Here is a 26,641-nt window from a genome sequence, read left to right as displayed (position 1 = left end):
TTCTATTTTTCAACCTATTACAGTAAAAATGAGCTCTCACTAATTAAATTTTAATTTTTGTGCATCCCTGTGCGGTGGGGATCAGAATACACCCACAGTATCCTCTGCTTGTCGTAAGAGGCGACTAAAAGAGGGAAGAAAGGGTTGACGAAGATGTAGAAAAGAGTAATGGATTTTAATTAAGAAAAAGAATAATCTATGCTAAGATATTGAATGCAAAATGTGCGCCACAAGAACTTATAAAGTGAACAGGGGCTAGTTAAATGGTAAGCGGACTTAGATGTCGCGTAGGACTTTGGTTTCTTAAAGTATCTTAACTTAAAGATTATAAAAATCACTGAAAAGGTTTAAAAAACTCTTCAGAAAATAATCGAGCTAATTTAGAAAACAAAATGTTGAATTATTGGTCTGTAAATTCCATTTATTTTAGAGGAAGAGAAGTGTTCAACGTGGGTTCATATTAATTCGACCCAGATGGCGTAGGGCAACCCATAAGAATCGTGTCTACAATTTATCTACACTCAATGCCGTTGTTTTGAATTGAAATGTAATAATCAAGGGATTCACAGTGCTTGAAGCGTTGAAATATTCATTTATTCGATGTAATTGTTCATATTGATTATACGATCTCTGTAAATATGAATATTAGTAATAAAGGTCGTGGGTTTTCGTTGGGTTTCACAACCGCTGGTGGTAACACGATCAACGTGTCTAGAAAAGCTTTGGCGGAAGCGAACCAACTTTTCGCTGATGAATTCAAAGAAATATGCATAACTGAAAGTCAGTCTGACATGTTCGATGAGTATGTAGGTTTTAAAGCTCCACCGGATGAATTGCCGTCTGGTTTTACTACTGCCAGTGGTAGTACGATCAATTTGTCCCAGAAAGCTTTGTCCAAAGCGAAGAAACTTCTCGCCATAGAACTAGAGGAATCTGATGATTGTAAAGAAACGTGTAACGTTGAAAATAGGACTGATACATCTGTGTCTCGCATGGATTATCAGAGTTCGGATAATAATAAAAATGATTTGCTGTTGTCTGGTTTTACTACAGCCAGTGGTAATACGATCAATCTGTCTCAGAGAGCTTTATCAAAAGCAAAGAAGCTTTTTGCTCAAGAATTTGAAGAAACTAATGATTACGAAGAAACATGTAACAATAAAAATAAGATCGATGTATCTGAGATACATATGGACTTTGAGAGTTCAGATATTAATAATAAAAACGATTCGTTTTTGTCTGGTTTTACTACTGCCAATGGTAATATGATCAATTTGTCCCAGACAGCTTTAATGAAAGCAAAGAAACTTCTGGCTAAAGAGCTTGAAGAGACTGATGACTGTAAAGAAACATGTAACATTAAAAATAACACTGATACATCCGAGGCACGCACTAATTGTCAAACTTCAGATATTGATAATAAAAGCGATGGATTGTTCCCTGGTTTTAGTACAGCCAGTGGTGCTGTCATCAATGTGTCTCAGAAAGCGTTATTGAAAGCAAAAAAGCTTCTTGCCGAGGAACTTAATGAGAGTGACCATGAAGAAACATGGAAAACTGAAAATGAGATGAATGTACATAAAATGCAAATAGAAAATGTTCACTTTCAGACTTCGCGTAGTCAACATAATAATACAGAGTTTCCAATAAAAGAAACTTTGTATCAGGAAAAGGTTCCAGTGGAATCTGAGAGTACTCCTGCATTATTTAAACCGATACAGAAACGAAAAATTAAAGATTTAGATGATAATTTACTAAATAAGAGAACAAAGTCCAATCAGTTCAAGAAGTTACGATTTAGTAATGAATTTCGAGATTCAAGTTGTATTCATAAAAATTCTGCTAGTATTGAAAAAGGGAAAACTCCAAGCATCTCTTCAATGCCTACACAGCACGGTACAAATAAATTAGACAGTGGCACTGATAAAATTGAGACAATTAAAGGAACTGAAATAATTGATAACTGTTTTATTTCGCATGAAATTGCAACTAGTGCAGTTGCAATTTTAGCAGATGAAAATAATTTAGATTTCACTGAGCAGTGGACATCACCTACAGTTGTAAAACAGGATGAAGAAGCTGAAGATCTTCCATCCAGTCCTGTGATAGGGCAATTTATTCCTAAGAAACGAAAGGGCACAAGAAGTAGGAAAAAGGTGTACGATAAAGAAAATACCTGCGCAAGTACAAATAATTTGCTAGAATTAAATGATAATTGCGCAAGTTCAAAACAATGTATAAACAAAGAAAATGAGAACTTAATGAAGAATGAAGAGAAGTCTAATTCTTTGGATATCAATGAATTCACTGATACCAATGAATTTAGTGACTCTCAATTAATGTTAGACTTTATAAATCAATCTGTGACTATATTAGAGAAACGTTTAGAAGCTGCTTTGGAACAAGTAGGTGATATTTATTGTAACATATTAAAATAAATGATATATTTACAATGAAAGACTAAACAGATTATTATTGTTAATTGCAGGATAAACAAATCAGTTTAAAACAGAGAAATAAACCTAAACCAACAATTAGTAAATTACATTTTCATAAAAAGAGTAATGCCAAGAATCGTGTATCTTGGAAACAAATTAGTAAAGGAAAGAAACCTATTCCACGTACATATGAAGAGGTAACGGTTGAAGAATAATTTTAAATGATATATAATTGATTAATATAATTGTAATTATGGATTTGTTTATCATTAGCTTATCGAACGGAAATTACCTCCTGAAATTCTGGATATAACAGCTGATAATGCAGTAGCATACAAGTTTCGATGCGCAGACTTTTATGGGTGAGATATAAGTTTGGTCTACAGCTTTTTTTTTACACGTATTTATTACATTAGTACATATTGTTCAGGCAAGATATTGTGCAAAATAATATCGATGGTCTGAAATTGGAAGATGGTGGACGTTTGATTTTGGATGAAAATAGTTATGCTGGAATAACAGAAATTAAGAGGTGCTTTTTGGCAAGTCCAGGTGTAGATCCCAAGTTAGTTCCTACCAGATGGGTAGAGAACCATTACAAATGGATTGTATGGAAATTGGCGTCGATAGATAGAATAAAATTAGGTTCTGTCAATTTGCCAAGGTAAAACATTTAATTATCTTAAAGAGCACCTGCTTTTTAAATAATTTGAGAATCTTTTATCATACTAATATCAATGAATTTTTTCCTAGAGCATTAACGCCTGATAGAGTAATGATGGAACTGAAGTACCGTTATGAACGAGAAATTGATAGATTTCAAAGACCAGCTTTAAGAAGAATTTTGGAGAAAGATGATACTTCAACCAAACGAATGGTTTTATGTGTGGCATCCATTAAAGAGGTATTTTTTTTTTAATGTAAATACATATAAATATACATATGTACATATATTTTTTTTTTTTACAGTGTAATGACTCGATCAGTGAAGATGAAACTGATCAATTGAAAACACCATCGAAGAGATTGATATTAACAGATGGTTGGTACAGTGTTCAAGCTTCAGTTGATCAGGCATTGATTAAACATATAATCTCTGGAAAAGTTAAGGAAGGAACAAAATTATTAACATATGGATGCGAATTGTTAAACTGTGATCAAGGATACTCTCCTTTGGAGGTAAATGATCTCTTAAAAGTTTTCTGATATTTTAGTTGAAGTTTTAGCGGTGAATATTCAGAAGATGAAACAATCTTAGGTTCCAGAAAATGTATGTTTAAAATTGCATACAAATTCGACAAGAAGAGCAAGATGGGACACAAAGATGGGCTATATAGTGCCTTCTGGCCCTATGTGCATTAAATTAAAAACTATTTATCCACATGGCGGTTTAATTGGAAAAATTAAAGTGACAATTGCAAGGGTGTATCCAATGCTATATCATGAGAAAACTTCATCAGGAGAATCTAGTAAGATTCACAAGTCTGTAACACATTTTACACAATTTTTTAATCCCTCTAACTATACGTTTCTGTTTCTAGTTTTTCGAAACCTTAAATGCGAGGAGAAGGTCAACATTGCTTACGAAAAAGAACGCTGTTCATTAATAGAAGCATTCTATGCGAAAGCAGAAAAATATTTTTATAGTGGAAAGAACGCAACTGATTCGAACGCAGACGGTTTTGATTTAGCAGCAATCGAGTACAATGAAGATTACGAGAGATTATCTAAAGAGGTATATAAATCAAGTTTCAATTAAATTGAGCGTAATTATGTTCGATACAATTACATATAGTTTTATTAAATACACGTAATCTGTTGTAGGAATTTCGTTCGCAGCGAGAGTTTGAACAGTTAAGAAGTAACTGTCGTATGAAAGAGGAAAGATTCAGGCAACAATTAGAATCGCAGTTGCAGCAGAGTTTACCTCCACCTCGACAAGTTACACCTGTTTTGAAAATTCGCGTTGTCGAAGAAGAGATAACCGCTGTTCTTTCAATCTGGTCTCCCAGCGAAGAGGTTCTAGACATTTTGAAAGAAGGAAATCATATATCGATTTCTAATGTTATGCCCTCGATGAAGAGGTATTAATTTGTTACTATACTCTTCCGTTATTTCTAATTATCGTACAAGCGTGATATAATATTATTCACTGTAACAGAGGTAACGAACTGCAATTGACTGCAGGTCGAAATGCAATGTTTAGCCAGATTAATTCAGTTTCGAAGACAAATTCGCCTCGAAGGACGTATACAGCGTTATGCGACATAAGTAAGCCAACTTTTGCACCTGCGTATGGAGAATTTGACACAGTAGGAGTTGTCGTTTCCATCGGGAACGAACCGTATGTAAGTTGTACGCAAATTATATTATTAACATTACTATTATTTTATTGTCGAATACATTATATTTTTAAAAGAAGTTTAACTGTCTACCATTTTCAACATTTATCATTCTATTATTATAATCATTACTTGTTTCGATTTTTAATTAGATTTAACATTAATTGCGTGGACTTTTGTAGGGTATGAAAAATTTCGAGGCTGTACATTTAGCGTATCGAGACGCGAATTCTCAGTCCTTCTATTTGTCGATACTATTCTGGCAAGGAATATCCTCGTACGGGTATGCAGAAATTTGTAACGTAGGCTCTTTTATTGCCTGTAACAACTTAGAATGGCGACGAGCTACTTCGTGGAATATACCAATCTCGTATTGCACAGAACGAAGCAGTTTTACACGTAATCCTCGACAGAATTATCTTCAGCAACCTCTTGAAGAATTGAAGAGATCGATAACGGTAAATATTTTGAGGATATTAAAGAATTTTAATATTTAATTGTCTGTTATATTCGCATATCATTACTTTAATAATTAATTTGACACAATTTCAAATACTTTAATATGTTCTTTGATTACTTATTATCACTGTTATCTCCAAAACAGATAAATTATATTTACTTTAACTTAAAATCCGACTTTACATGTATCTCTACAGTATTGTAACTTATTAATTATACTTTTAAAGGATATCAATGCGTACATAAGTACATGTAGAGAAGAAATTGTAGGAGAAGTACAGAAGAAGTCAGTATCAAGGAAATCAGATCAGTACACACCTGATAAGCATAATATTAATAAAATGGTACAGAATGAGAATTCTAATGCATTCGAAGGATCCCTGGGAACAAATAATGGATCAGTGAGATCCGCAGCTATAAAGAAACGAATAGAAAAATTGCAATGCTATGGTGAACCATCTAGTCTGTCTCCAATTATACTTAATAACAGCTCCAAACGTGTATCATTAGAGTTTCAGTCTCCTTTGCGATCAACTAAACCTCGTACTTCGCTAAATACAAAATTTGCACATAATTCCAGATGATAATATATATTTTTGTTAATTATTTGTTTAATACTTTCTGTATAATAGATTGTTACAACGTTTGAACCTTTTCTTTTCAAGAACATGGTAAGGATTCCAATTTTCAAGTTATCGATAAGATGTAATCGATGATTAAATATACGATACAGTAAATCTGGAATTATGTGAAACTATTTGTCTTATCCGTGAAATGATATATTTTTTATAATTGATTTTTAAATAAATATTCCTATTTTATTTATGTATATGTAAGAGCAGATAATAGTTTTTTAATTTAATTGTACCTAAAGTCGCGATAGACAGTAACAAGCAAGGTTTAGCTAAAAATATGATATAATTTATAATCTTAGGGACGGGCAGAGAAAAAAGAGAAGAAAGTAGTGTATTATACCGTTTATTTTCTATCGCTGTATGTACATTACTTTTAAACAATTATTTCATGTAGTTAGTATATTTAATTAAAAAACAGAAGTAAGAAATATTGTAATATGTAAATCGTGGGTGAAATATTGTTTGTTATAAACATTTTCCTGAATGAATAATACAATTTTTATTTTATTTCAGAATCAGAAGCGCCGTCTCTTAAATAATTAACCATCCATCCATCTATTAAATAATGAAATTCCTTAATATTCATTGATTAGAATGAGTAAGATAAATTCTATCTCCCGCTTAGAGGTAAGAGAGAGAAAGATATATATGAAAACTATAGAAAAGAGTGAGACGGATGCTGTTGACCCTCCACTAGAACCAGTGGCAAGTCAAGCAATAGTTTCAATACTTTCCACAGAGATGGCGCTAGCGTTTTTAGTAGTTCACTTCGCTGTCGATAACGCTGAGCGAGCAGTTTGAGCACTTTTTACAGAGATGGCGCCAAGGGTTCTAAAATAAACTTCGTATCATCTGTCTCACTCTCTCCTATAGAATTTTGATATATCTTTCTCTCTCTTACCTCCAAGCGGGAGATATAATTTAACTTACTCGTACTATTCAACAGAAATTAAGGAATTAGTTTAATTAATCGAGAGAGAGGAGCAGAGAGAAGGAAAGAGAAGCGGAAACGAAGTCAGAGAGGCAACGGATGTGTAATATATATTAATTTTCTGTGAGAAACATTATTGTATAACTATTTATAGTATATAAAGCTTAAGTTTTATTGTAAATATTATTTTACAACCATTTGTAGTATATAAAACTTAAGTTTTATTGTAATTTCTCGTATATTTAAATAGTTTTATTGTAAGTTATTGTACAAATTGTTAATTTTATTGTAAGTTACTGTACATACTGTTAATTCTATTGTAAGTTACTGTATATACTATTATTTTATTGTAAGTTATACATATTATAAGTTTACAGTACATATTATAAGTTTTATTGTAATTTACTGTATATATCAGTTGGTTTATTGAATAAATCAATTATTTAAATGGAATAAAACCAGTTTTATCATTTACCATTACCTCTGTCCACCTCCAATTCCTTGTCCCCGCCAATTTCGTTCGAAAAATCTAAAGTAAATCGCAAGTTCTTAGGATATGACGTCACTTCCGGGGATCGCCAGAATTCCAGGAATTCTTGATGACGTCATTTCCAGGAAGTGGCACGTTCGAATACCTCCTCATATGTTATGTTCTCCTGATACTTCGTCGATTTTTCGATCAAAATCTTGAAAATCCAAGTTTGATGACGTCACAGGGGTTCCTGGCGATTCCAGGAATTCTTGATGACGTCATTTCCAAGAAGTGGCACTATTCGGATACCTCCTATGACGTCATGTTCTCCTGATACATTGTCGATTTTTCGACTAAAATTTCCAAAAATCCACAAAGTATCAGGAGAACATAACATGTGAGGAGGTATTCGCGCCACTTCCAGGAAAATGACGTCATTTCCAAGAATCGATGAAATTCCAGGAATTCCCGATGACGTCATTTCCAAGAAGTGGCACTATTCGGATACCTCCTCATATGTTATGTTCTCCTGTTACAAAGTCGATTTTTCAAGATTTTGGTCGAAAAATCGGCAATGTATCAGGAGAACATGACGTCATAGGAGGTATCCGAATAGTGCCATTTCTTGGAAATGACGTCATCAAGAATTCCTGGAATCGCCGATATTTCTGATGACGTCATCAGATGGTAAAATTCCGAATTTTTCGTTCGAAAACCCGAAAATCTGACTTTGTATCAGGAGAACATAACATGTGAGGAGGTATCCGAATAGTGCCACTTCTTGGAAATGACGTCATCGAGAATTCCTGGAATTGTGGCGATTCCGAGAAGTGACGTCATTTTCCTAGAAGTGGCAAGCATACCTCCTATGACGTCATGTTCTCCTGATACAAAGTCGATTTTTCGAAATTTTGCTCGAAAAATCGACTTTGTATCAGGAGAACATAACATGTGAGGAGGTATCCGAATAGTGCCACTTCTTGGAAATGACGTCATCAGGAATTCCAGGAATTTCGGCGATTCTTGGAAATGACGTCATTTTCCTAGAAGTGGCGCGCATACCTCCTATGACGTCATGTTCTCCTGATACAAAGTCGATTTTTCGAAATTTTGGTCGAAAAATCGACAATGTATCAGGAGAACATGACGTCATAGGAGGTATCCGAATAGTGCCACTTCTTGGAAATGACGTCATCGAGAATTCCTGGAATCGCCAAGAACCCCTGTGACGTCATCAAAGTTGGATTTTGAAGATTTTAGTCGAAAAATCGACGAAGTATCAGGAGAACATAACATATGAGGAGGTATTCGAATAGTGCCACTTCTTGGAAATGACGTCATTAAGAATTCCAAGAATTCTGGCGATCCCCGGAAGTGACGTCACATCTCAGGAACTTGCGATTTTTAGAGTTTTCGAGCGAATATAAGATGATTCGACTTATTCTAATTAATGATGATGACTTGGATAAGGGATTGGAGTTGGGCAGAAGTAGTGGCAAATGATAAAACTGGTTTTATTCCATTTAAATAATTGATTTATTCAATAAAACTGCTGATATGTACAATAAATTACAATAAAACTTATAATATGTACAATAGCTTACAATAAAACTAATAGTATATACAGTAACTTACAATAGAATTAACAGTATGTACAGTAACTTACAATAAAATTAACAATATGTACAATAACTTACAATAAAACTATTTAAATATACAAGAAATTACAATAAAACTTAAGTTTTTTATACTACAAATGATTATAAAATACTATTTACAATAAAACTTAAGTTTTATATACTATAAATAGTTATACAACAATGTTTCTCACAGAAAATTAATATATATTACACATCCGTTGCCTCTCTGACTTCGTTTCCGCTTCTCTTTCCTTCTCTCTGCTCCTCTCTCTCGATTAATTAAACTAATTCCTTAATTTCTGTTGAATAGTACGAGTAAGTTAAATTATATCTCCCGCTTGGAGGTAAGAGAGAGAAAGATATATAAAAATTCTATAGGAAAGAGTGAGACAGATGATACGAAGTTTACTTTAGAACCCCTGGCGCCATCTCTGTAAAAAGTGCTCAAACTGCTCGCTCAGCGTTATCGACAGCGAAGTGAACTACTAAAAACGCTAGCGCCATCTCTGTGGAAAGTACTGAAACTAATGCCTGACTAGTTTCAGCAGTTCTCCAAGAGATGGCGCCAGGAGTTCCAGAAGAGAGTCAACAGCATCCTTCTCACTCCTTCTTATAGCTTTCTTATATATCTTTCTCTCTCTTAACTCTAAGCGGGCGAAATAAATAGTCTAACTCTTTCTTCGCGACGAAAATTAAGGAATTTCTTTCATTTAATCAGCAGTACTTAAAAATTCTGTAATTAAGATGAGAGAGAGGAGCAGGGAGCAGGAGAAAGAAGTGGAAACTAAGTCAGGAAAGCATTAGAAGTGTAATACATATTAATTTTGTATGGATATTCATTATTTTTAGGGAAATTGTTCTGTTTTCTTTCTCTTATTATTATACAATTAGATACGCTAATTACACATAATTACTTTGCAGCAATATATGCGCAACGATGCGAAGTAAAGAATGCGAAACGTTATTCCGTTCCCTGCTCTGTCCTTTCCTCAAGCGTTGGAATTAATTAACAGTAAGACTGCAAGAGATAACAGAACGTTTTTTTAAGAAGTTAATCTATCCTCAAGAGAAACAAACTGAGTATGAAATTATCAAGCGCCGCTTCAAGTGAACGAAGAACCAATGCAATTAATTTCCAGCAGCGTAACAGACTCGAGAAAGGGTGAATTTCATTTGCGAAACGATCGACTCGACTTGCAAAAATTCATTTGAATCTAAAGCGGTAACACTACGATAAATATACATGTATCCCTCCAAAGTATTCACTGAAACTTACAGTTGTTTGTTTCAGAATGACAACATAAAAACGAAGGCGACTCTTATTGACGGAAGCGACGTTTAAAATCGATAGAAAAAAACAATGAAAGAAACAAGATAGGACAAACAAATATAGTAGAGCGTATAATAGACAAACTCTGCTCGCGGTTAGAGGCGATTGTGCCATTCAAAATCGCGTGTAACAAGTTCTATTACGCGGACGATCGTGCAGTGCTTTATCTAATTCAAACAGATTCTGGAACGATGCGTGTATCAAAGCAATTTAGCCAGATGCAATCAGCACCGCGCTTGCTGACAGACTGGGAATATCTGTCGTCTTGTAAAAGGGTAATTAACTAATAAAAGTAATCGTCCGCGGTGCTGGTTCTAATGCGTCCGCTCGTCCGCGAGCAGCAACCGACGGTGGAAGAATGGTGCTCGCACGGTCCGCCTGAAATCTGACAAGTTCAAGCGCAAAAAAAGAAATAAAAATAAACGCGTGGATCTTTGAAATTATAGCGGTTTATCGTGATGTAAACGAATTGAGGAAATATTGGTTTAGCGCCGCCGACAAAGGTTTTAAAGAGCATTATATCCGACGCGTGTAACCTATTTTGTGATTTAACTCGTATAAAGGTGAGCGTATACAACAGATCTCTTAGGTAAATTTCTCGCTTTCCTCCTTTTCCAACCATCAATTAAATATTATACATCATCGTTGCACAATATCTGCGTTTCTTTCACTGCGTACGCTTTTTATATTACTTCATTCACAGATAAGAAGTAAATATTATCATCAGAAATTTGTATGAGAACCGAGTGATTTTTCTATAAAAATTAGTTGCACCGTGTAGATATTATTTATTTAATATTCTACTAATTTTTATTATGTTTGCAATAGTCTAAATAAATTTATATGTTTCAGATTCTTGTATTAATTTAAGCAGAATGAAGTTCGCGGAGCATTTGTCTGCTCATATTACGCCTGAATGGCGTAAGCAATACATCAGTTATGAGGTAAAATGAAATAATAATAGTATGTTTTGTATTAAATTCATTGTTATACTTTAACTAATTTATAACGATAGAAATATCTACCATTGGACCAATAATTAAAATGATTTGGGTTTGGGTTAACAGGAAATGAAAGCCATGCTTTACGCGGCTGTGGAAGAGGCACCATCCGCAGAGAGCGTTGAACCAGAAATGATATCCAGACACTTTGCTTCTTTCGATGAAGTGTTCTTCACATTTTGCGACCGTGAATTAAAAAAGATTAATACCTTCTACTCTGGTAAGGAAATATTGCTAAGTTTGCGTGCGTATAAATTACATTCGATGAAAGATTACAGTAATACTTATTAACGATACTTATCATTCAATGATTTGTCTATAGAAAAGTTAGCAGAAGCCACTCGCAAGTACGCAGGTCTTTTAAGTGAATTGAAAACAGCATTGGAACTGCAGCACGGCGGAGGGAAGAATAAGGGAAAAGTGAACGTTAAGCCTCTGTTACCAACGAGAAAGCTGAGAGAATTGAAGCTAGCGTTCTCAGAATTTTACTTGTCCCTGATACTCCTTCAGAATTATCAGAATCTAAATTACACTGGTTTTCGAAAGATCCTTAAAAAACACGATAAGGTATATACGATACATGAGATGCGGCCTAGCTAACATGTTTCACCGATCTATGTTTAATCTTTTCATATTTCTCTAGGTGTTTACAGGCTCATTTAAATAATAGTGAAAAAATAAATAAGGAAAGAACTAATGCTTATTTTAAAGTCTCTTATCCTATTAAACACAAGTAAAAACCCAATACACACCTCTCACATATAATAGTGTACGTGTTTGCTGCGCCCGTTGTTGCAGGAGGTGTAATACCATTTTTATTTCTATTTTCAGTTGTTGTGCGTAGATACTGGTTCGAAATGGAGAATGGAATGCGTCGAAACTGCACACTTTTATACGTCAAAAGACATAGACAAACTCATACAGGATACAGAGGCCACGGTGACGAACGATTTAGAGGGCGGAGACAGACAACGAGCTATGAAACGTTTGCGTGTTCCACCTTTAGGCGAACATCAAAGTCCGTGGACCACTTTTAAGGTCGGACTATTCTCTGGCAGCTTCATCGTCCTGTTCGTGGCAGTTGTACTTTCAGGTAAAATAACAGCTCACTGGTTAAAACTGAAACATACGAAATACACTTCCGTTTAATTTCCAGCAATATTTCACGACGGTGGAGAAAACTTAAAGATTGCATTTAGATTATATCGCGGACCTTTGCTTATTATACAATTTTTATTCCTCATCGGCGTCAACGTTTACGGATGGCGATCGTCTGGTGTGAATCACGTGCTGATATTCGAGTTGGATCCACGCAATCATCTCTCTGAGCAGCACCTCATGGAATTGGCTGCTGTTTTAGGTGTTATTTGGACCCTTAGTTTGTTAAGCTTTTTGTACAGTGCCAGCCTAAGCATTCCGCCATACGTAAACCCGTTAGTTCTAGTCTGCATCATGCTGGCATTTCTCTTGAACCCGTTGAAAATGTTCCGGCACGAAGCACGATTTTGGTTACTGAAAATCATCGTAAGTATCGTGAATGCAATATTGCTGCTTCAGAGGAGCAATGATACATCCTCTACTTAATTATAAATACGACTGAGAGAGTGACAGAGTCGTAATTTCATCTTCTACAATATTATTGTTCTTCTGAAACGACGATACGTATCGCGTAGAAACGCCATTTGTTTTAAAAACCAAGTAATTTCTGTCTCTTTAGGGAAGAGTTTTAATATCGCCATTCGCGTACGTGAACTTCGCTGATTTCTGGCTGGCGGATCAATTGAACAGCATGGCTGTAGCGCTGTTAGACTTCCATTTTTTAACGTGTTTTTACATTACCAATGGAAACTGGCTGGATGCAGGCGATAGCGCGCAGTGTATGTCTGGGTCTTTGCTCGTTAGACCCATTGTTAATTGTCTACCCGCATGGTTCCGTTTCGCGCAATGCATTCGACGATATCGTGACTCGAAAGAGGCATTTCCACATTTGGCTAATGCTGGAAAGTATTCAACTACATTCCTCGTCGTGATGTGTAATACCATGTGCGCTTATCGTGCTGGTAAGTTGTAATTAAATGTTTTTAATCGAGTCTTGAGTATCTGAACTGATCAAGATCTTTCTGAAGTAAAGCTGATTTTTGTTAACGTTAAATATGATCAGTTCAGTTCCATTATTCGAGGCTTTAGTGCATTCTATCGACGATTGAAGTTCTGTTGCGTGCAATGTTCTCAATAAAAAGGAAATAAATATTTCAGTAGACTACCAGACACGTTGGGGAAATCCGTGGCTGTGGCTTTGGGTGATCAGTTGCTGCGTCAATTCGATATACTCCTTAACTTGGGACTTAAAAATGGACTGGGGCCTCTTAGACAGCAATGCTGGTGAAAATAAATTTTTACGCGAAGAAGTAGTATATTCAGCAGCGGTACGTAGCCAAGCATATGCACATAACTTTCTTCCTTACGTTTCCAGACATGTATTACGCGTGACCTTTTCATTTAGGGTTTCTATTATTTCGCAATAATCGAGGACTTCATCCTGAGATTCGCGTGGATAGCCAGTTTCGTCCTAGTCGAATGCGAATACGTGTCCAGCGACTTAATGACGTCCATAGTAGCACCTCTTGAAGTTTTTAGGTAAGCCGTGTGCCGTGCTTTTAATTTTTTAACTTGATGATCTGGTGACTGACAAGAGTACGTTTCACTTTCTAGGCGATTCGTTTGGAATTTCTTCCGTTTAGAGAACGAACACTTAAACAATTGCGGTAAATTCCGCGCGGTTCGCGACATATCGATCGCGCCGATAGAGAGTTCCGATCAGACGCAAATCTTACGTATGATGGACGAAGAGAACGGCGTACTTAACAGGGGTAAACGCAAAGTAGGTGGTAAACGGCAGACAAACACTAAAGAGGACAAACGAGCACTACTTAAAGAAGAAACGATTGATATAGATATATCGAACGCTAGTTGAAAATAGCAGCTCGATCGTGTCGCTGCGTATACCTGTACAAGGTAATACTGTTTCCAAAGTCAAGTAGGTTTTGTAAGAATCTATAGGTTTGTTTTGCTTTCGCGTAATCGACCATAGCACTTGGTGTAGGATCGCGTAGCGTCAATTGTACAATAACGATGATCCTGGACATGTTCGTAACGAACTAGTTCTGAAAAAAAGAAAAAACACGCTCTTGGGATTTGTTCCATAGGAATTAAAAGTGTGTAAAGCTATCGCGCATGCCTAGAATCGTTCTAAAACAGTGTAGAGTAAGGAACCAAAACAAACCTTATAGTTTAGGGGAATACAAATTGAATTTTATAAATAATTAACATTTAGTTCCATTATTTGTCAAAATTGAAGACTGTAAGGCTAGAATTATTGCAAGTGCCTTGTACATATATATACATATATACATATACAATTCTTAAATAAATTTTTTGTTGAACATATTTTTAAATAATTCAGTGCTATGATACTTATACTATGATGTCTTCCATAAAGGTATACTGGCACTTGATGCACAGCTATCGATCAATTGATTTGGAGAACGTACGAGTATTAGTCAATTTAATGATATATACATATATAAATACGGTAATTATTTCTTGTCTGAGTTCTAGATTTTATTTATATCTCTAATTAACATTCTGAACTTTTTTGTAAATCGATGAATTATTAGAGAAAGGTAGACTAATTTATTAGTGATACGTTGTGTGTGAATGATGTATGCATTCGTTAGATGTTATAGTCTTCAATTCTGATCAATGAATTTATAATTTCATACCTAAAAATTGTATAAAATGTGACATAGGATACCGTAGTTGTACATAATAGCAAGTTGTATTTAGAGGCAGGGATGATCCCACGTAAATGCGAGCGTCCGTTTATACTTGTGCAACAAGCAATATAGTACAGTCTAGTATTATAATTTTTAAGCAAAATGTCCGCTCATTGTTCGTAATTTTTTCGAGAATAGCAAGTTGTAAATTAATATAGTAAGCGAGAAATATATTGTGTACCCTACACAATGATAACGTCTTTAGTATCACGTGCAGTGTTATTTTTAAGGGGCTGGACATAATTGCGAAAACATGCCTTAACCATTTCTCTCAATATCCGATGCTAATGGACGTGTTTAAGAAAGCATTTAATACGCTATTCTCATACGTTCAAAACGTGATAGATCATGCAATAATCAACAAGTCAGGCGTGTTCGTTTATTACGGAGAAGGAAGAACATAAATGTGAAATTCGAAGCGTAACTACTTCGATTGATTTACATCGTTTAATTAAATTGATGGAAGAAATTACGAGAGCGAAGTATCGCGTTAATTCAATGTTGTTCCTTGATCCATAATCGCATGTTTTCGCAACTTTATCCGCTTCTTTAATACATCGTGTAACAATTTGCCTTCTTCCACGATAAAAGACCGATTTATTCCTGTGTGTTGCGTGATGCAGTATGTCTGAAAAGATAGCGTTAAGACATACGTTTAGGAATACAAGAGCTTGTATCTAGTGAATGTAGACCTTTCGTACCTAATGCATATGTCGTAATTGAATGAAACATAAATGAAACATATTTAACTGAAGAAAATTGTAGGCCTTCGACTTTCAACTAGATATAAAGTACTTAACGTTGTATATATGCTACAGCATTTTTGTAGAGATATTTACACATTTATATTCCGAGAAGTTAGCAAACCAAGTACTTTAATATACCAAGGAATGTTTTTCATTTTTTTGATATCAAATATCAACAACAGTACCGATGCAGCTCATTTGTGGTATCATAAATTTGTAAAAACTTGCATAAACGAGTCACGCAAAAATGATAGCTTCGAGGTTTTGTTCTATACACGCAGATTTCTGTACTTTATGCTTCAGGTCGAAAGCCATAACTGGATGAATTGTAATCTATTTTTTTTGTCGTATGTTTAGTATAATAGAAATACTGTAAGAAGAAGATATCAAAGGACATCAACAATCGAAATTCACTCGTTCAAATTGCGAGCCTAAAGAGAACTTCGTCTTTTTACATTGCGTTATATATTAATTGCGATAACATACTGTTAATGTATCAAAATATTCCAATGATATTGTGATGGTTTTACATGTATTTTTATATACTTTGTTATAGTAGAGAGTAATAACGACGACAGCGAACGAAAACTTATTCCTACCAAAAGAAGAAAAAAAAAAAAGTGTCAGATATTTTTATATTATATACATGTAAGGGTGTACATTAGTTGTATATGTTTTGAAATGCGCGTAGTATATGCTACATGTGATTACATGATTATTATTGTAAGTAATTAGTAGTGAATTGAGTATGCACGTGTACTTGCATATATATATATAAGGTACTTATATTTCGTTAATAAAATATTGAGTATTCAAAAGCCTGTTCTGTACCTTTTTGCGTCACTCTAACGGTTGCGTGTTCCGTGACGGGTTTCGTTTAAAAATTTATTTATTCATAACAGTACATGTTAACACATTTTGTATGTATATATATGTACACACACTCACACACACATACACGACAGAGTCTGCGTTGTATCAACTTCGAGCAGTAACGTAAATGACTGTACAATAAAATGGCGATATATTAATAATCGGCATCACATGTAACGCGTTTACAGGCTACATAATAATATAAGAAAACAATAATAATTACAAACGACTAATGTTTCGTTACATTTCTTATATGCAACTGATAATATATATATTACGTATATGTTTTAATCGTCTCTCTTTTTAATATCAGGTATCTTAGGATTTTACCTTATTAAGTAATCTTAGTATTGTACAACTTAGTATCCCATAGGGTAGGACAAAAATACGTGGAAGTTAAACGTGCAATATACTTCTATAATTTGCTCTGTTGAGATTGTTAGTTAAGATTGCACAGAAGTTTAGTGATTTCAGAGATAAATGCAAAAAAAAAAAAAATAGTATACGATATTTTATAATTTATGGAGTTTATAAAATTTATAAAAATACTCTTAAAAATCTATTGTGCCTGTAGAGGGATCTACACAGTGGTTTTACGAAAACGTTTCAAGGCTTATATTTGCAAGTCCTGATTGTATTACTTACGATTATGGAATCAAGATAAACTGTGTATAATTTATAGAACGTAGTGCCGTTAATTGAACTAGTTTTCAATTTTTTTATACCATCAATTTGTGCAACGCGTCGCGAGTGTTTTTTCCTGCAATATATTTACTTTGATAAGAACTGCAAATATCTAAGCGTTCAAGAACCACTGTCAATATGTATATTAGAAAGTTAAGAGAGTAAACAACAGCTTTGGCAGAATAAAACGTTTCCAATGTGTCTCGTTAAAATTTAATTATTACTTTAGAAATTCATTTATATACTTTTAACTTAACGTTACGCATAAAGTAAAACATTACAACTATGGTTGTCCTTTGGAATTATCGTATAACAAAGCTATATGTTACTATACTTCTTCAAAGCCTGAATCTTCTCTTTTCAGGTACATATATTGCTGCATTTATCAACGAATAATATACACACAGTAAATAACAACTGGTACAAGATGATACCATATGAAATAAATAAATTTGCTAATTTTTAAAGTAATACTTATTAAATAAAATCATCATTTTTTAACATTCGAAAACACAGCAACGTGTACCTACACTTTGTTTTAAGTTTCATTAAAAAATAATCCAGGTCTGTTAACCCTTTCGCGGACAAGAAAGGAAACATGCTGCGGTTGTTAAATTATTACCAACATTAAATGATACCAATGACCATCTTAAACAAGATAAAAGTGAAAACTGATTTCGATAACACAACAATTGCGAATTATTTTCTGGACGCAAGTATCCGCGAAAAGGCTAAGGGTTAACAATTAACATCTACAACAAAACTTAATAAAAATTTCAATACGTATCTATCGATACTCGTAACGACTTAACTGATATAACGATGGAACAAAGAGTTTCAGAAACTGTAGCACTAAAGCCTCGAATAAAGTCTTCAACCGGCTTCTTGAACAGCAAAGCGACGTTCAAGTTCAACGAATGTTCAAACCGTCGCGAAAACGACTCGAACAACGTCTCCTAATCTAAACTGTATAAATGTACACTTACGTGTGCAAGTGCAGATCTTTTTTTTTTTTACATACTGATCATGAGAATAACACGATACAACTTGAAAATATGGATGACATATTTTCAAGATGTCTTTGCGGTGCCAATTTCGCTACTATGACTGCTGGGAGCTTTCGACTTCCTCTCTGGATCCATGGCGATCGAGATGAACTCCTCAGAGATTTTCTTGTCCAGTCCTGTGTACGTTTGAGCTAGATCGACCTGGTCTTCGCCTATAGAGGACATCCTCTTGGGGGACTCTGTTTTTCTTTCACCTTGCCTCTTCCTTTCCACGGTGTCTTCGTGTTCCATAGTTATGTGACGCTTCTGCTTCGGTCGTATCTGGAATTGGGTATTATTCTGCAACTTCAAACCTTTCTGGGACTCGTCTAAATAAGTAAACCTTGTAATTTGTGATTCGTTACGCGTCGCTTCCACGAACAACGAAATCTCGTAGACGAGAAGAGCGTTTCGAAACAGGAATCATAGATAAGTTCGAACGGTATTGACCGTTCCTGAGAAATTTTTCCCTCGATTACTATAATTATATGCAAAGGCAACGACATTCCGTTCTTGATCGTCGAGTCGATGTCGAAAGTATCGACGGTTATCGCGACGCAGCGATGGTTTCCTCGTGTGAGAGTTTATTAAAACTTCTTTACCTGAAATGTCCTACGCTCGTGGTATTTTAAATGACTATCCTTATAGCGTACGCAAACAGGAAGCAAACGAAAGAGGACTGAAGAAAATAATGCTCGTTACTGGTACAGTGTACTCTAAAAGTTTTAAAGAAAAGAATATTTACGATTTGCGATGGAGGACGAGCCGCGTATGGCATGTGTGATAATATAGGAACAGCACCATAAGCTGGAGCAGCTATTGGTAGAGGTCCAGCAGGCATGAACCCTCCAGGGAATTTTCCAGGAGCGCCAGGCATTGCATACGGTGACTGCAACAAACGGAGTCAATATTATCACTGTTCTATCATCTATAAATTGCAATATCCACGAGTATACAACACAGACTGTATTGAACAATATTAAACGCATCGTTAAATGCAAACAAATAAGTAAACGGAGAATATGTTCTGGAAACGACTAATTAAACTGTCCAAGTTAGATCAGATTTATTACTTAACGTCACTTTTAATGAGCGAAAGTTCTAATGCGATGTACGTACAGCACACACCATGCTGCTGACCTATTCCCTAAAGCGATTTTTAGTTAGAGACGAACATTCATCAATCAATATCCAGTGAAAATCGTACTCATCATCATCAGCAAGTAAGGACTGGCTATTACATTCCCGTTCATTATAAATCACTCTAAGCAAACCATTCAACTATACACCAACCATAAACCCAATCACATACATAAATTCTATATCATTTGTGCTGATCATTTTATTACATGCATTATATATTGGGTGTCATCTAATAATACTCTTCAACTATCAAACAAATGAACGCTACGCTCCATCGACAAGCAATGTGCGATGCATTTTCCATCGAAATCAATCACAATGGATGTATCAATTACTCTCTGAATTATTACTGATCGCCACTCCAATCGCACGAATTCTTCTAACTTCAATTATGTTGGATCATACATTCAGAATCGGCTCGAATGGGCAGCCAGTGTGACACGTCGTCGACACTGATAAGCATTGATGCGCAGGCATCGAAACGATCGAGTGACAGGTCCTCCTGATTGTGTGTGCGAATAAACCGGCAGCCGTTTGGTGTTCGTTCACGCGAAACGGCTACTGAAGTGGACGAACACCTTTGGCGGTCAGACGAGCGAGCAAATGTATGTCCAATTACCCGAATGCGTGGCTAGTGAAGTCATAACATCCGTTCCAAGCTTTGAACGACAGTGTGGGTCACGTAATTGAATCAGTTCTGAGAAGAAATAAAACAGTTCTGAAGAGAAAAACTTACTCTATCCTAAAAAAAATTCTAAACGACGCGACAGAACTACGAGATGAATCTCTGACTAATCCTTCTTCTTCGCCAACGATCTTTCTACGACCACGATGTGCCAACGATCCAGTTAAATCGCCTCGATATCTTTTCCACTTCTGCACATCCAAACGCAAGAATCTCGCGAGTATTTGGACCACGACGCGCTTCAGGCGCGCTTAAAGGGAATCGAAAAAGCGACGACAGGCCAAAGCTTCATCCCGTTGACACAGAAACACCTGCGCCAACTGCATCTCCGAAATGTAGGCACGAAGACCGCCCAGAGCTACGGCACGGCGAGGAGGATTTCTCCCGTCGCTCTGAACTTTCTAGCTCGCGCGTGTCACTGACCTATCCCTACCTCCAGAGCTCGCAGGAGGTCGAGCCGCTGTAAGGTCGATTCACGCCGCTCGTTCTGACACGAGCTTCTTATCCGCTGATAACACGGTTCCTGTCGGACAAACGTTCAAGCGTGTCAACAATTTCTCTTATCCCTGGCTCAATCTTAGCTTCCAGAGGCAGAAGAGGCAGACTGAATGCGTCTGAAAGGGTTCTGAGACTTCTGAACTCGCAGAGAAAGGCCATCGTGAGGTTTTAGTCGATAAGAGTCGAACGTGACTTATTTGGAAGATCTCACCTGGATCATTGGATGCATCTGTAGCATTGGTTGCACCACGTAGATTGGCTGGCTCTTGGGCACGTGGGTCTGCGCTGTGACCCATTGGTGGACCATGTTGCGGGTCTTCAGGCGACCGTCGTTGGTGGGATCGTCGACGTTGCTCGTTCGCAGGCATCCGCACAACTTTGGGGCCAAGGTCATGCAGCTGTAGCCGGAAACCAGCAGTTCAGCCACGCTGGTGACCAGCAGACCTATGCTTGCGAGCAGACCAGCCCAGCCACCCTCTGCTTCCGTTGTGTCGCCGTCTTCACCCTGTAAAAATGGTAACTCTGTTATTACAATTATCTGATGTATTTTATTTTATTACACGAGTGTTCTTTTTTTCAGTTTCCCTTGTACGCACTTATGTGGTATTGAAATTCGATCGATCAATTAGTCTAGATAATAAGCTGGATCGAAGTGGTCGTATCTTAGTTTGGAACGATAACGACGTCGTTGGAAAATAAATTGATAAACTTGTTTCATCATTGAATAATAATGTACTACCGCATCTGCATTTAGAACGTGCCAGTTAATTAACGCGTTAGTATTCAAGAAGCGTAGAGGAATATTTGTACGAGACTTTCGACACTTGATATGCCGGTGCACTATCATTTTCTCCTCCTATTGTTCCTGCAGTCTCATTATGCTATTCCTGCCATCAAGCGTACCTGAATTAGCAACATTGACATTTGAATATCCATTTACGAAAGCGACATGGAAGTCTAGACGTTGTCTAGTTGTACGTGTTAACTGGAGTGTTCTTCAGCTGCGACATAAATTGGAAACAAAATGTAGTTTTGTCAATTTCGTGAGAAGTAAGAGTGCAATAATAATTCAATGACAGATAAATTGTTATTTATCGTATAGAAATCAAAAGATTCGTTTATCTTAATATGCCAATGGAAGGCGAGCATTAAATTATGAAAATAGTTTAATGGAAAGTAAGCGATGGATTCGCAACAATTACACGCGGCACGTTATTCGCAGAGAAGCAATAAATTGGCGCTCGAGTGAAAAACGCAGACAAGGTATGCGCGTCTCTACTTCGGAAAACTTTCACTTGTCAAACGGTTGTACCAAGTTTCAGCAATCTATACTCGTCAAAGTCTATTTGCCTCGACCTAACGTCGTTACTACCATCGATAATTCGATTTCACGTTACTAGATCTCTCTAACCATGCGTTCTGATTAATTCGATTAACTTAGAGTCGACTAGCACCACGAATTAGTGTGTCAGCAATTTAAATCTCTACTTTTCTGCAAGTTAATAAATATCCATAAAAGTGTGCGCCCCTCATCAAAGAATTATGGCTTCTGTAATTAACATCGTGAAACTTCTTCTAACATTTCTAGATCTGTCAGTGTTGCGTGCTTCTCTGATCGAGGTTGCCAGGAAACCTCGTCGAATCTGGCAAAGGTGTGCGCGTTAAATCATCGAAGAATTATGGCTTCTGTAACCAATGTCAAAAAATTTCTTCTAACATTTCTAGATCTGTCAGCGTTGAGTGTTTCTCTGATCGAGGTTGCCAGGAAACCTCGTCGAATCTGACAAAGGCGTGCGCGTTAAATCGTCGCAGAATTATGACTTCTGTAATCAATGTCAAAAAATTTCTTCTAACATTTCTAGATCTGTCAGCGTTGCGTGTTTCTCTGGTCGAGGTTGCCAGGAAACCTCGTCGAATCTGGCAAAGGCGTGCGCGTTAAATCGTCGAAGAATTATGGCTTCTGTAATCGATGTCAAAAAATTTCTTCTAACATTTCTGGATCTGTCAGCGTTGCATGTTTCTCTGATCGAGGTTGCCAGGAAACCTCGTCGAATCTGGCAAAGGCGTGCGCGTTAAATCGTCCAAGAATTATGGCTTCTGTAATCGATGTCAGAAAATTTCTTCTAACATTTCTGGATCTGTCAGCGTTGTGTGCTTCTCTGATCGAGGTTGCCAGGAAACCTCGTCGAATCTGGCAGAGGCGTGCGCGTTAGATCGTCGACCGGAAGAGGCGCGTTCCATCGGGGTCCAGAGGCCGGGAGCAATTTGTGAAATCTCGCGACGCTGTGCCCTGACCGCGTTTTAGCCTTGGCAATGGGAACTTTCTCCGACGGTCAAACGGTTTCAACGGCCCTGTTCTGGCTGGTTCGCGACGCCCAAACACGCTGGACGAGAAAACGATCAGAAACGAATCCAAGCCGCTCGATGCCGCCTGCTAATTGGGCTGCATGTCGATCGACGATCCTCGTCGATGCGATCTTTCATCTTCCATGATTTCTGGACTGTTGATGGATTCGCAAAAGTTACTGCTGATGGATTCATAGAAACTGGACGAGGAACAGTGTTCGTTTCTACATACAGAGTGACTCGAAACACAGCCAGGGGGTTGTACAATTGGACGAGGGGTTGTTTTCTATGGAACATAAAAGATATCTCTCTAATCTATTGCGATATGATGCTCGCACGAGAACAAATTGGCTAACACAGAGTAAAGAAGAATTGCGTGCCTGGCAAGAATTGCGTAGCTTTTTCTAATTAACGATGACGAAATGCAAAATAAGACGGCTCGCGTTACGTTCTCATTCATAGTTACATAAACACGGGTACGTATCCTCGGTAATGGGATTCATAAATTCTCTGCGCAGCCTCGCGTTCTCTGCGTCCTTTTAATTATAAAAGAAGGGAAAAAGGAGGCTACGAAGATGATAGCCTGCGCTGTCCATTTATTTATCGATTCCTGGCGTTCTTGCTTCCCGTTCGTAAACCAGCGCATGGCACACGCACGCACAGATACCACTCTGATGATCTCCTCGTCGAGTCACCGTTAGCTTTGCTGCAGTTTCGCGGACTTAGGCACGCGCCAGTGGAATCTCTCCAGGCAAAATTACATTTATCGCTTCATTAGTGATCGATCGTAATCGATGCCTCCACATTGTAATACATATCTTCGACGACTCGCTAATGCAGGACTACTCCAGTCTCTGTGTAAAAATATTACTCCACGTGTATCCACACTTCAAACTTAAACAGAAAGAAATAAAACTATAGAGTTTTTCTAAAATTCCAATTCTCTAGCTGAACAATCCTCTGCGTCTTTGCGTTCAACGCGCACACGACTCGCGAATTAAGCAATTGAAACGTTCATTTCGCAGAGAGAACGAGCTGAAATCGCGTAGAAAACAATTACAAGTAACACATCCATGGTACTACTGACGAACAATAAACTGCTCGCAGGGGAAAAAGAAATAGGATAAGAGGGTACAGGTGAAAGTGTACAGACAATACGTACCGGAACAGTGAGCAAGGTCACTTCCGGTGCTCTCTGGGAGTCCCTGACGATGGCTGTCAAGGCTGTGATCGCAGCCATGTTCGAAAGGGCAAGGGCGATCAGGCTCGCGGCTAAATGGGCCGTCGAGAAGCTCGAGTTCGTCTTGCTCGAGGACGTGGCGAGGGTCGCGACGACACCCAACGCTCCTGCGACGAGGGCACCCACGCCTGCCCACAGTCCTGCACCGGAACCGCCCAACGCTGCGCCGTGGACCAACACCAGGATACCAAACACCACGAGGACCACACCTGGGGAACGGTGAAATAGTTAAAACATACATTCTGCGACCTTGTGACCCTGTTTCCTGACTCGAGCTTCGCGTTAGTCGTCGCAGAGGACGTTTACGATTTTTATCAAGCTTCTATCTTATGGAGCGAGTCACTTTGGTATCTCTTCAAGGGTGTTTGCTAATTTTTGTTGCTCTTAAACCGTGCGTGGGCTTACGACGAGTCAGTTGGCATTGAAAGAGGTATAAACGACATCCGTGTCGAGGAGTTTTTTAAATTTTCAATTGCTACGAGAGTGAGATTTATTTTTGTATTTTGTGCAAGGATGGCAGAGTATGCTTGGACGTTGTAATGAATAAAGGAGTTAATGGACTGGTAACAGAGGGAATATTGAATCACAATGATTTGCAACGTGTCGGTTCTCTATGGTTTGCAAACTCGAGGATAGAGTTACACAAGTATGACTTTCTAAGTGAAATGTTTTCACTTTTACGCCGATTTCTATGCAGTTTGGAGAAATGTCTGTTCAGAGATCCGTGCATTCCTTCTGTACAAAAGTCAAAAACGATCAAGATACCGTGCAGGAAAGTAGAAACCATATCGCAATCCGTTAACTGAACTTATTTGCTTAACGAGTGTCTACAGAACGACTTAATTTTGTACACGCGTTTCACAGACGTCGCATTAATTATTGATAAAAATAATGAATTTCTCAATTATGCGTTATGAATATTACCACCTCTTTTTCAATCTACTTCCTTCTTTCAGTATATAATTCGTATTGATGTTGTGAAATTTATATTTTTAAATTAATTCATTTTAGTTTATAATTGGATTAAATTAGTTTCGTATATGGTACAAGCGACGAGTACCATTTTATCAATAAATTATTGTATTTTAATCTTTCCTTGGGTTTCGATGATCATTTGTATCCTCGCATAATTTGTTAAACAATGTGCTTTTACTATAAATCAATCGATGTGGACATTATTATAACGGATGACACCGTTAATGTTTCTTTATATCAGATGAGCCATCAAGAACGATAAAAAGGTGGAATGAACTGTCGAGGACAATACATTTACATTCATTTAAATAACACTCATCGCCCGTGAAGCACGTTTCATTAATGCGCGGAATTCGCTATCTGCTTGAAATTAAATCGTCTGGCAAACACGTTTACCGTGAATTCGCGATGTTATTTAATTGAATTAGCTCCGAGCAAACAGGTTTTCGCGGTTTGCATCACGAGACGGCCGATTTCACGATATTTTTCAGCTACCAAGTTCAACGTAATTCAAATATTATTCAAATCAGCCAATTACTCCTGTCAGTTCCCTCAAAATGTCATCTCCAATTTCTCAAAATTCCCTGTTTCACCTGCTGACGATCTTTATTTTATCTTTCCACTCTCAATTGATCGAGCAAGTCTACCAGAGCTTAAGAATTCGAGTGTCGACAAGTCGAAAGTCGATAGATCCGTGAAAGTACTCACCAAGCAGCAACTGTCCGCAGGAGGTGAGCATCAGGATGTTCGATTCATCCTTGGACTCAGCGCTCCTCAGCTTCTGTCGATCGTCCTGGCGTTGTTGCGTGCGTGGCTGCTGCCGCTGCTGTTTCTCAGAAATCAGTATCTCCTTCGAGTGCTTCGACTCGAGGCAGCTCTCAGGCTTCGAGTCGACGGTGCTCGAATCCTTGGACCCCTTCGAGTCCTTCGAGTTGTTCGAGTCCTGACTCCTCACTGTCGAGTCAAGCGTGATCGCTGCGTTCTCCATGCTTCCTCTTCTTTCTCCTTCGACGACGTTCTAATGCATCACTGTAAGCACACACCTGTTCCTTCCTCTTTCTCTGCTCTAAACCGTTCCAGGAACGTCCTGTCGCGCACCTTCTCTTCTCATCAGCTCCTTCTCTTGTCCTCGCAGTTCTTAATACTCAAACTTCTACAGTTTTCTTATTTCGATTCTCTCATTCATATAAAAACAGTTTGGTAATAGTTACTTGGTGCTTGTGTTTGTTATTCGTTTTTCAGCGTTCTGGTTCTTGTCCATCGATGACTCAAGGATCGAATCAACGAGTTTCTGTTGTAGATGCGGTTCTCGTTAACATTT

At 37.2% G+C, this 26,641-nt stretch overlaps 3 protein-coding genes across 3 annotated transcripts; 2 read left to right on the top strand and 1 right to left on the bottom strand.

The window, feature by feature from the left end:
• The first annotated feature begins 682 nt into the window (after positions 1-682).
• LOC143431275 (breast cancer type 2 susceptibility protein homolog) lies at positions 683-5,991 on the top strand. The gene is made up of 12 exons (XM_076907871.1): positions 683-2,405; positions 2,489-2,635; positions 2,712-2,800; positions 2,869-3,102; positions 3,192-3,342; positions 3,408-3,617; positions 3,697-3,907; positions 3,980-4,173; positions 4,263-4,522; positions 4,600-4,786; positions 4,963-5,238; positions 5,467-5,991. The coding sequence occupies exons 1-12, from the start codon at positions 792-794 to the stop codon at positions 5,821-5,823; spliced, it is 3,930 nt and encodes a 1,309-aa protein (XP_076763986.1). The 5' UTR covers positions 683-791; the 3' UTR covers positions 5,824-5,991.
• A 4,643-nt stretch (positions 5,992-10,634) lies between these two features.
• LOC143431130 (solute carrier family 53 member 1) lies at positions 10,635-14,392 on the top strand. The gene is made up of 10 exons (XM_076907660.1): positions 10,635-10,810; positions 11,100-11,191; positions 11,315-11,468; positions 11,571-11,815; positions 12,080-12,341; positions 12,405-12,772; positions 12,966-13,308; positions 13,505-13,674; positions 13,752-13,885; positions 13,961-14,392. Exons 2-10 carry the CDS (start codon positions 11,123-11,125, stop codon positions 14,220-14,222), a joined length of 2,007 nt encoding a protein of 668 aa, XP_076763775.1. The 5' UTR covers positions 10,635-10,810; positions 11,100-11,122; the 3' UTR covers positions 14,223-14,392.
• A 3,611-nt stretch (positions 14,393-18,003) lies between these two features.
• Positions 18,004-26,471, bottom strand: LOC143431135 (uncharacterized). Its single transcript, XM_076907672.1, has 5 exons — positions 26,029-26,471; positions 24,268-24,554; positions 20,971-21,264; positions 19,179-19,322; positions 18,004-18,715 (listed from the first exon to the last, which is right to left on the bottom strand). The coding sequence occupies exons 1-5, from the start codon at positions 26,306-26,308 to the stop codon at positions 18,458-18,460; spliced, it is 1,263 nt and encodes a 420-aa protein (XP_076763787.1). The 5' UTR covers positions 26,309-26,471; the 3' UTR covers positions 18,004-18,457.
• Positions 26,472-26,641: the final 170 nt, after the last annotated feature.

Source organism: Xylocopa sonorina, chromosome 17 (assembly GCF_050948175.1).
Source record: "Xylocopa sonorina isolate GNS202 chromosome 17, iyXylSono1_principal, whole genome shotgun sequence".
Classification (NCBI taxonomy): Eukaryota; Metazoa; Arthropoda; class Insecta; order Hymenoptera; family Apidae; genus Xylocopa; species Xylocopa sonorina.
The sequence above is the reverse complement of the archived record's forward strand: the minus strand, read 5'-3'. Positions and strand labels throughout refer to the sequence as shown.

What these genes read in the sequence shown, in the direction of transcription:
- LOC143431275 (XM_076907871.1), top strand. Translation starts at nt 792, where the DNA reads ATGTTCGATGAGTATGTAGGTTTTAAAGCTCCACCGGATGAATTGCCG. An exon ending in CGATGCGCAGACTTTTATGG is followed by an intron (nt 2,801 to 2,868) that starts GTGAGATATAAG and finishes CATATTGTTCAG; the next exon opens with GCAAGATATTGTGCAAAATA. An exon ending in ACGAGAGATTATCTAAAGAG is followed by an intron (nt 4,174 to 4,262) that starts GTATATAAATCA and finishes AATCTGTTGTAG; the next exon opens with GAATTTCGTTCGCAGCGAGA.
- LOC143431135 (XM_076907672.1), bottom strand. Translation starts at nt 26,308, where the DNA reads ATGGAGAACGCAGCGATCACGCTTGACTCGACAGTGAGGAGTCAGGAC. An exon ending in CTGCGGACAGTTGCTGCTTG is followed by an intron (nt 24,555 to 26,028) that starts GTGAGTACTTTC and finishes ACCGTTCCCCAG; the next exon opens with GTGTGGTCCTCGTGGTGTTT. An exon ending in AGATGCATCCAATGATCCAG is followed by an intron (nt 19,323 to 20,970) that starts GTGAGATCTTCC and finishes CGTTTGTTGCAG; the next exon opens with TCACCGTATGCAATGCCTGG.
- LOC143431130 (XM_076907660.1), top strand. Translation starts at nt 11,123, where the DNA reads ATGAAGTTCGCGGAGCATTTGTCTGCTCATATTACGCCTGAATGGCGT. An exon ending in TCCTTAAAAAACACGATAAG is followed by an intron (nt 11,816 to 12,079) that starts GTATATACGATA and finishes TTCTATTTTCAG; the next exon opens with TTGTTGTGCGTAGATACTGG. An exon ending in GCACCTCTTGAAGTTTTTAG is followed by an intron (nt 13,886 to 13,960) that starts GTAAGCCGTGTG and finishes TTCACTTTCTAG; the next exon opens with GCGATTCGTTTGGAATTTCT.